The 9,476-nt window shown below is 37.9% G+C and overlaps 1 protein-coding gene across 1 annotated transcript; it reads right to left on the bottom strand.

The window, feature by feature from the left end:
- Positions 1–4,127: 4,127 nt before the first annotated feature.
- On the bottom strand, positions 4,128–8,730 carry LOC307040728 (interferon-induced transmembrane protein 5-like). Its single transcript, XM_079683859.1, has 2 exons — positions 7,337–8,730; positions 4,128–5,287 (listed from the first exon to the last, which is right to left on the bottom strand). The coding sequence occupies exons 1-2, from the start codon at positions 7,541–7,543 to the stop codon at positions 5,066–5,068; spliced, it is 429 nt and encodes a 142-aa protein (XP_079539985.1). The 5' UTR covers positions 7,544–8,730; the 3' UTR covers positions 4,128–5,065.
- Between the last annotated feature and the right edge of the window lie 746 nt (positions 8,731–9,476).

Below are 9,476 nucleotides of genomic sequence, written 5' to 3'. Positions count from 1 at the left end.
CATAAGAGACTTAGAAAGAATATGGATGGTGGAATCCATCTTGAAACTGAACAACAACATTTCAAAACATATGCACAGTGCCACAGACACAGACAATTGCATTTCAGTTGATAATGCTATTACTTTTTTGAAAAGTATGAATAGTACACGATATAAATATATAGTAACTTACACGTTATAGTACTGCTTTCAAATGTAAAGCTCCAAACTATGAATATAAACGGTATAAACCTGTTAAAGCACTAAAAGTATATTGATAGATTTAAAATGTCAATTCATGTATTTATCATAATATCGATGCAGCTGGTAAAGGTGAGGCAGATTTTAGTTATGTTTTGGAGAGTATGTGAATTTCCTCTCTTGGTCAATAGGGCCTTTTTCAACCAGTCATAAATACAACCTATTTGTTGATTATATTTTGTATTATTAATTTAAAGCTGCAGATTAACTAGTTATTCAAATGTTTTAATAAATGAAATGGGTAAAAATAACTGGTGTTGTGAAATATATAATTTATTGACTTTGTTACTTTCCAACACTGTTGAGGGCTACGTCTCTCATTCTCTTTCATTTATGACCGACCTGAAAAAATGTCTTTCCCACATGATGCAGTGTTACATCAACAGTACAGGATGTTTATATAACCTAAAGAACTGTATAGTCAACAGAGAGGACTTACTTTTGCTTTCAAAATCTGAAGAATAAAAAAAACGATATTCCCTGATTCTGAACAGCCGACAACATAACTGTCTTAATAATGATGATTCTTATAACTTGTTACTGTATATATTTGTATTGTACATTATCCTTACTAGAATACAAGTTTTTCAAATGTTATGCTGGTATAAAACGACTACTGCATCCTAATGTATTTTAAGGCATTGACACATATTGGCATCTTTCTTTTAAATTCAACAGGGTGGTGTCGGCCTTGGCAGTAAACCGACTACAGATCTTAAAGTGATTTTATCATTAAATCCTGCATGCATTTACAGCTGTGCACTCTGCAGAATCAACTTATCACAATCATCTCATTACACAAACCCAAATCTACATGAACATCTTACTTTCATCTGTTTGTCATATTGCAATTTCTGACAGAGAGGAGATAGCATCTTAGGCATAATTGTCTCTGCAGTTTATACCATATTTCAACTGTAGGAGATTTTAAACGCCAACCTGCTTTACCTATACAAAGTAAAGTTCTATCTGAAAAGAAAAGATAAGAGTTGTTTTTCCTGAGTCTTAACTTGTAAGCCCCGTTTTCGTTGTTTCATTTTGGGCTTATTATTTGCCTTGGGACAGGGACAAAGGGCGTGGAAACCAGTTTAACTGTATCCCACTTAATCATTGTGAAATGATGGAAATGTCACCTGAACTTCTGATTCTGATGTCAGAGTACCAATCAAAATGTAGCACCCGTTTAAAATGTTTCAACAACTTTTTACATTTTGGAGCTGCAGTCACCTCCTGTATGTTTTTAAGGAAATCTTATGCAATATCTAATGTAAATACACATCGTCTGGATAATATGTTCTTTTTTATAATCCAAGTAATCCAACCTCGATCCAATTTAACATGTAGAGCTGGGAACATATCATTAGGGACAGAGGATTAGAGGCAAGTTATGTTCAAATTGATTGTGGGAATAAAAAGGTTGATGTTTTCTGCTCCATGGAGTTCTCAGTATCAAAGTTGTTAAGTTAGAATGCGATTAGCCTCCTTTTTTATTAGGCATTTAACCATAGAAGAGGTTAGCTAATGCGACATATAAATCTACTGAGTTTCATGATAATCCACCGTAAATATCAGCAAGTTAAAAACACTACTTTTCAAACAAAGGATTAGAAGGAAAGATAGCCACAATTGTGAGGAAGGACTAAAACATGTGTTTGTGTGTGTGTGTGTGTGTGTGTGTGTGTGTGTGTGTGTGTATGTGTGTGTGTGTGGTGTGTGTGTGTGTGTGTGTGTGTGTGTGTGTGTGTGTGTGTGTGTGTGTGTCCCTATTTGTAAACCTGAGTGGGCCTACGTGTGTGTGCACAGTATGTAAATATCTCTTTGCCTGTGTGTAGTTTTCCAATTTTGACACGCTTTTTTTTTTTACCAGAATCCCATGAAATGTGTTTTTAATGTCTTTATCACCTTTAGGTCAAAATGTAGTTTTTTCTTAAGTAACACAAAATCCAACATGTAGATGACCATGGAAATAGCTAATTATCAAAACCCCTAGACTCTCTCCACATTGGACATCAGCTTTCCTCTTGCTCCATCTTGTGTGCGGTGTCGGTACAGCATCTTGATCTAATAAGGATTGCTGGAAAGGCTCAAGTTTGCAGTCGGTAGAGACTTCTTGGATTTTGCTCGGGCTGTAGATTTTAAAGGTGGATAAAAGGTCCAAACATAAGAACAAGGACAAATTATACTTAATTTATACACAAACAACTACCTTGAAAGTTAAGGGGATAAGCTAGTTATCTTAATGTTGACTGTTGTTTTGGGAAATGTTAAATATGTTTGGTTCATTAGCTTTTTATTGGTTTCAGTATCATACGAACCAATATGTATCAAAAAGGGACACAACTGAAGACATTGTAACAAGACAGGTTTACATTCATTAAGATTCAGATACAAAAGTTTAGTGTTAAAAGTAAAGAAATTAATTTTCAAGAGTAACTAATTCAATAATACAATCATTATTGCACGAATCCATGAACATATATATCAGTATCATAAACATTGAGCTTGATTTAACCAAACGTGAACTAACTGCCTAATTAATTTGATAACACTCTTTGATTAAAAGTTCAGCATGACTTCTTGTTTGTGAGTGTTTGTTGAACATAACTTTTGTAATGACAAGAAGAGTGTGTGTCCTCCTCCTGCTCCCCCAGGCCTCCTCCCAAAAACAGCATTGGGAAGTTAGCGCCCCCTCCCTCTAGAGTGCAGCTCCTAGCCTGTAATTCCCCTCAGCTCTGACATCTGTAAGCATTTCTCCCAGACCACAGGAGGAAAATAGAAAGTTGGAAGCTACAGGCTGTGATTTGGGTGCGTATAAATAAAGTTGTGAGCGAAGGAGAGGCTGCTAATATGATGGGAGTGCAGAGGGTGGGAGGTCTGGAGCGGCAGGACACCCAAATCATCAAAGACAAGGGACGAGGAGCAGGAAGACAAGTGGATTCTCCGAGGGTTTTCTGTATAGGACATTTAGATTTAGTCTCTATAATGTTGGTGGTTATTTTGTACATAATGTGCTAGTAAACTTGATTAAGACTTTTATCACATCTTCCTTGATTTGCAACCTTCCTATGCTGTCTTTAATCTTCACATACATGAGATGTAGCTAATGATAGCTGTGTCAGTCAAATTGACTTTTGCTTGCAGTTGAAATTATTTCTAAAAAGCCTTAAAAACACAACATTTTTGGGTTCCTGTTTTAAACCTATACTTATATTTTCTGAATCTACTTGTGTCACTCCTTAGTTTAACTTAACACAAGTAGTTCTGTCTAATGCATCCTTACATCAAACTCAATATGTTGTCTTATTATTTTAAGCGTACTACTCTGGGATTTAGCATGCCATATATTTGGAAACATGAAATGTGGGCTAAAAAAGCACTTGCAATTTCACTATCTGTGATGACAGGCATTATAAGTTGGACCAAGGCTATGGCTATGAGGCGTTTCCTGTGGCACTACCCAGGTTGCAAAAGGCTAATATTTAATGAAAGTCTTTTCCAAAATATTCCACCATTTCATCTGCAATAATCCTCCGACTGTGCACAGATTTAGTTGTAATAATCCTGTCCAGCTGCAGGTTTGCACACGGCTCTGTAGTGGTCTGCCTGGGCGGCTCTGCCCTACAACCAAGGGCACACTTAGACCTAAAAAGAGATGTTCTGTAGTTGGTACAGCAGCAGGCTCACAGCTGGGATTAAAGGAACCGTGTTGCCTCAGACCCGCCCCAGAATCAAAGCTACGAAGCCCCAAATTATCTCTTGGAATGGGTGTAGGTGCAAGCTGCAGCAGAGAAGCAAGAGCCACAGAGAACAGCTCAACATCCCTGATTTCATTTGCTGGAAAAATCTGGAAAATGCTGATAAACCTCATGAAAAAGAGAAATAGAATATAGTTTAAAATACAATACTGAGTTAACAGTATCTGTTTTATTTACTGAAGCTATCAGCAATAACATGGTGTAAGGTTAAAATACTTAACACAACAAAATACAAATATATGAATAATGTCCAAAAACATGGATTTTGTAACAGTAATGAAATGCAAAAAAAAGCTGAAAAATAAGGATAATAATGACTATCATTGGGAGGTGAATGTTGACTGTCCTTTGTCAAGTGCCTTTTCTACCTCAAGACACTTAGCCACAGTCTCCACAGTCTTCTGCTCTCTCTCCTCTTTCCTGGACAAGATATCATTTAAGCAGTCATCAAATTTCCTTTCAACATAAATACAATAAATAACACCGGAAATGACCCTTATTGCTCAATCACTCAGACGTTCTGAACTCTGTTTGTTCCCATTGCAGGTTGTTCCGTCTTTGATCAACTTTTCTCATTTCTACTGACCGTGTCTGGGAGATTGGCTCGTGTAAGCTAAAATAACTTTAATACTGTTAGGGATGCACCAATACAGCACTCACAATACATATTCTAATATGAATCAAATCAATGTGTGGCTGACTAAAACTAGTATTGGTCATTTTAAGTCACTGGTTCAAAAGTGTTATGTTTTGTCCATTGTGTTATGTGAATCTCATACTGGTGGAAGGGCCATAATTTGTAATACCAGCATTTGTACTTGTGCATCTCAAAGAGAAAATCCTTGTTAAAAATACTTAAGTGTAGGATTGATCTTAGCCAGCTCAAGTTTCCTTTAAGACTTCCTTTATAACTTAGCTCAGATAGTCAACAAATATGTGGAGCTATTATGTCAGCCATAATTTGCTGAAACTAATCAAAATACCCTCTTCCGGTGAGTGTGAATGTGTTGACTTTAAGACTGATCCGTGTTTGTATTTTGTATTCTTTATTTCCCTCCCTTTGCCTCCATCTACCAGCTGAACAGTTTCATGAAGTGTTGGAAGCCGTCCTCTCCGAAGAAGTCGAAGGAGCCCTGGGAGGTGCTCAGGTGGATCAGCAGGAGCACGAGCAGCACCACGGCCAGCAGAGGGATTAGCATGTTCCAGCCGGCCGCCAGGATGTTGTACCACTTGGCCTTGTCCGAGCACTCCTGGGCCATCTGCAGGTTGCCCTGAGTCTTCTGGTCCCTGGCCTGCACACACAAAAACACACATTATTACATGCAACCACTGGAGTGACAATAAGAATTAAAGGTCCCCATTATACTGTTTTTCATCAATATATTATAGGTCTCAGATATATATGAACATGTCTCTGAAGTGTTTGGCTCCAAACACCAAACAGATCATTGCAGCATTACCCATAATCCCCTCTGTTTCAGCCCTGTTTCCAAAGTCTGTTACCTTAGATGAAAATAAGGAGGGGGGGGGGGGGGGTGATTGGCTAATGGTTACACAAGCCAACAAATGGTTGTGACATCATAAAGTGGCCAAAATCTGATCAGCTCATTTTCAGACAAGTTTTTATATAAATGGAGAAAAAGTGAGCAAATCTTTTTTTCAGAATCTCTTTACACAGAGGAGACACATGTTTATGTATAAAATACATGAAAAAGTGGATTTTGCATAATAGGTGACCTTTAAGTTTATTGCCAAGAAGTTTTCACATATTGCAATTTTGTTTCTGGGCATACATGAGCATAGTAATATCAATTACAATATTAAATAAAAGCCAATATAGAAATATTATTAAAGACAACATTGTAAAAACTCCCAAAAATGTGTGAGAAAAAGAAAAGAAAATTCAATACAAATATGATAAATAACGGTGAAAGAATATGGACAGTCTATCTGAATTTAGTAGAAGAACTGTATCACAAAAACAAAAAAAATGACTATATTTCATAATAGTTTAAAGACCCTTGAAGACCTAAAGTATTTGACTCTCAAATTATTTTTAAAACACAATTTATGGACATACATAACAACAGTTTTACGTTGGCGTCGACACCCGTCTATTCTGTAAATAGTAAAAGGAGGTCAAACGAAGGCATGTTATAATGTTCAGTTGTGTCTTTGCTTACAACCATTTCATTGCAGCTTGTCCCATTATTCCTAGTTTTCCTGCACTGAGCGCAGATCAAGGTTGAGGGAGGGTGGAGTGATATTAAATCCTTGAGCTGCTCCTACGGTAAAGTGCCTCCATATATTTTAGAACGGATCAGGCGGAGTCCCTCCCTAGCACTCTCTAATTTCCCATGAGTACTTGCCCATTAGGAAGATGCCAATTACACCATTTTTAACTCCCCAGCCGAGCAGCCAGGCACCGTCTTTAATTTGAGTGCTGAGCCAATGCTAGGCCTGTGATTCAGAGCTGCGCCCTACGCACACAGATGAAAGATTCAAATACAGACATAAATAAAGGGTATACACGCCCTTTGGTGGTCAGTTTTAAAGTAAACGTTTTAAAAAGGTAGTCACAGTTTGTTAAAACTCCGAATCTTCTTTTCGGTGAGCAAAGCGTTAGTTTTGATTTACTTTATTGTGTCTCCAAAGCTCCATTCCTGCGGTGAGGGCACACAAACTCTATACAGTGTGCGCCATTGGACCAGGGACAAAAGCAAGTCTCTACAATTTCAACATGTTGCTTTTTACATTTTACAAAAAAGATTTTCTTTTTTAACGAGAGCTGGCTGTGTTTAATTTCCCAATGTAGCATTTGCCTACACTGTACATTCTTTTATAGATTTCCTTGCCAACTTGACCCAGCTTTTGTCTATTTCAGAAAAAGAAGGCTTAGTTCTCGTAGATCCTATAAGCAGATAAGGTTGCACCAAATTGTCAATATATTGCAGAATGTTAACTTATTTTTCTAAATCTGTTTTTTGGTCAATTTTAGCATTTTTCGCTGTTCCAGTGTATATAGCATTTTTATTTACCAGATTTCCAAAGTTTATCAGTCAATAAGAATCAATGAATTGGAAAGGCTTATAAGTATATTTCAAAAGATCTTTTAAAAGGTTATTATAACAGTGTCAGATACACGGCAGTGAACGTTGGCTTGTGTTGTTGGACTCTACAGTAAAACACATACGTTAAAAGTATGGTTCGGTCATTGTTTTGAAATCTTATTTTCAACATTCAACTTTTCCTTTTGACACCTGATTTATTTACTGAGATGTTGCATGATTCATGGAACAAACTGAAACATGCCTGTAAAGTGTTGCACAAAAGTGTCTCACCTTGATGGAGTAGATGAGAGCCATGAATCCCAGGCAGCAGAAGTTAACGTACAAGGTGTTGCACAGCGACCAGACTAGATAGTCCTTGGGAGGACACTTGCCAGCGTTGCCCATGTTCACCACGGTGGAAGCAGCTGGCTTTCGGGCAGATTTACTGTTGGTCAGCGGGGTGCAGTCCGAGGGGAAGTTGTACGAATGGTTGTCCATGGTTGCCGTTTAGATAGAAGATCCCCTGCTGTGTGCGGATAGGTAAAACTGGCAAGCTGTTCAGGAGTTGGTGCACGGTACCTCTTTGGAAAAGTAGTGCCCCCCCTGTATGAGAGGCTTATAAAGGCCCATGAAGAGGGAGGTGACCGTGAGAGAACACAAGGGCAGGGTCCTTTAATACACAGCAGGTCTGTCATTATGTGGTCTGAGAGAGACTGAAATAGAGGGACAGAAAGCTGCATGAAGGAGAGGACAGAGAAAGAGACTACGAATAGAAGGGAGCAGTGCGCAGTCTCTTCCAGTAAAGTGGCCATCACCTCGGCTGTCTTTTAAGGTCTGGTGGACGGTGGTTGAGTAAAGTGTAGGTAGGGAGGCCTTCAGGGACCAGTCTGCAATGTGGTCTCTAATGGAACTGAGTGGGCGCAAAAAGGTCATATTTGATAACACATTTCTAAAATATTTGACAATTCCACAAGGTTTTGCGGTTATAAGACCTAAAATAAGGAAATCATCCAGCTTAAAAATACTTTCTATTTAAGATGAAGCTCAAACAACAAGTTGATTAACAGAAAATACACTTAGTTTTGGTCCTTTTCAAGCTTAAATGCCAACCATTCTCTGTTTCCAGCTTCTCAATGGGATGGTTTGCTGCTTCTTATTGTAACATACTCTGTGATAGTTCACAAAATGCTGTTGTTTTTAGACTGCTGGTCAGCAAGTTGAAGGCTAGGTGTCACATTAGCATCTAAAATGATGTTAATAGACATTCTTTTCTTTTATAGTTATTTTTTTTAGCTCAAGGCTGAAGGTTTAGTGTAGGACAACAAGGGTTGAAATACATTTTTATTACATACATGTTTTTGCATTTATTTTGTCAGAAGGCAGGATTGGCTCATAGGCCTATTTAATTTTTAAGCAAATAAGTTCATTCAGTTACTCACGTTGGAGTTTCCCGAACAACCGCTGGGTATCCCCACGGCAGAACAGAGGTGTTCAGTGGCTTGTTAAAAGGAACACCAGTAATTACTCAGATTTTTTTTACAGATTTGCCCAGTGAAACCAGTGGGGTGAGCCATGCAAATATAACTTGCTTTCTGCCTATATGCAACATATGAATTGATTGACACAGAAACATAATTGTTGACATAAACATCCTGCATGTGAGGGACACAAGATGTTACAGTTGAGTATGTGCATGTTTTGTGTTAAAAAAAACACGACATTTCAAAACACAATGTACAGATTATTGAATAATCATCTAAAATTAAACTGAGCACTGGTTTGGTTTGGTTGCCCATAGTGGGACATGTTCAATGTTGAAGTATGAAACAACACTGCCCCCTGCTGGCAGCTTACTGTATCAGCATCCATACTGATGGTAATAGCCATTTGTTCTTCATCATTTTGAACTAATTAACACACGTAACATGGGGACATAGAACAGACAATGACAGCCGCAGATTGTAGAAACTACAAGTTATCGATACATGCACGACGAGTGCTAAGTGACACATTTTAACTTTTAACTTGTGTTTTCACCATTAGCGTAACTTATGTATATGACGGAGCCAATTCGATTTGTAACACTAGTGAAACCTTGAATAAAATCTAACACAGCATCTTCGTATTTAACACATTGTGTTCAAAATGTATAAGTGAGTTTGAAACGCGAAAAGAAACAAAAAAGCTTAGCAGAGGATGGTTTCGATCCATCGACCTCTGGGTTATGGGCCCAGCACGCTTCCGCTGCGCCACTCTGCTGCCTAGCATTTCAGTGAATCTTTATAAATATATAGTTTCTATATTTGGATTTAAACCGCGACATGACACGATTCCAGCGAACTATCGTTCTTGTAGAAAATGTATTTTATAGTTACTCGTCCAAGATATGTTTAGCGTAAGCAAAGCAAGAAATAATAATAAATGAGTGTCT

Source organism: Notothenia rossii (genome assembly GCF_949606895.1).
Source record: "Notothenia rossii genome assembly, chromosome: 5".
Lineage (NCBI taxonomy): Eukaryota > Metazoa > Chordata > Actinopteri > Perciformes > Nototheniidae > Notothenia > Notothenia rossii.
Note: the sequence above shows the minus strand (reverse complement) of the source record. Positions and strands in the feature narration are given on the sequence as shown.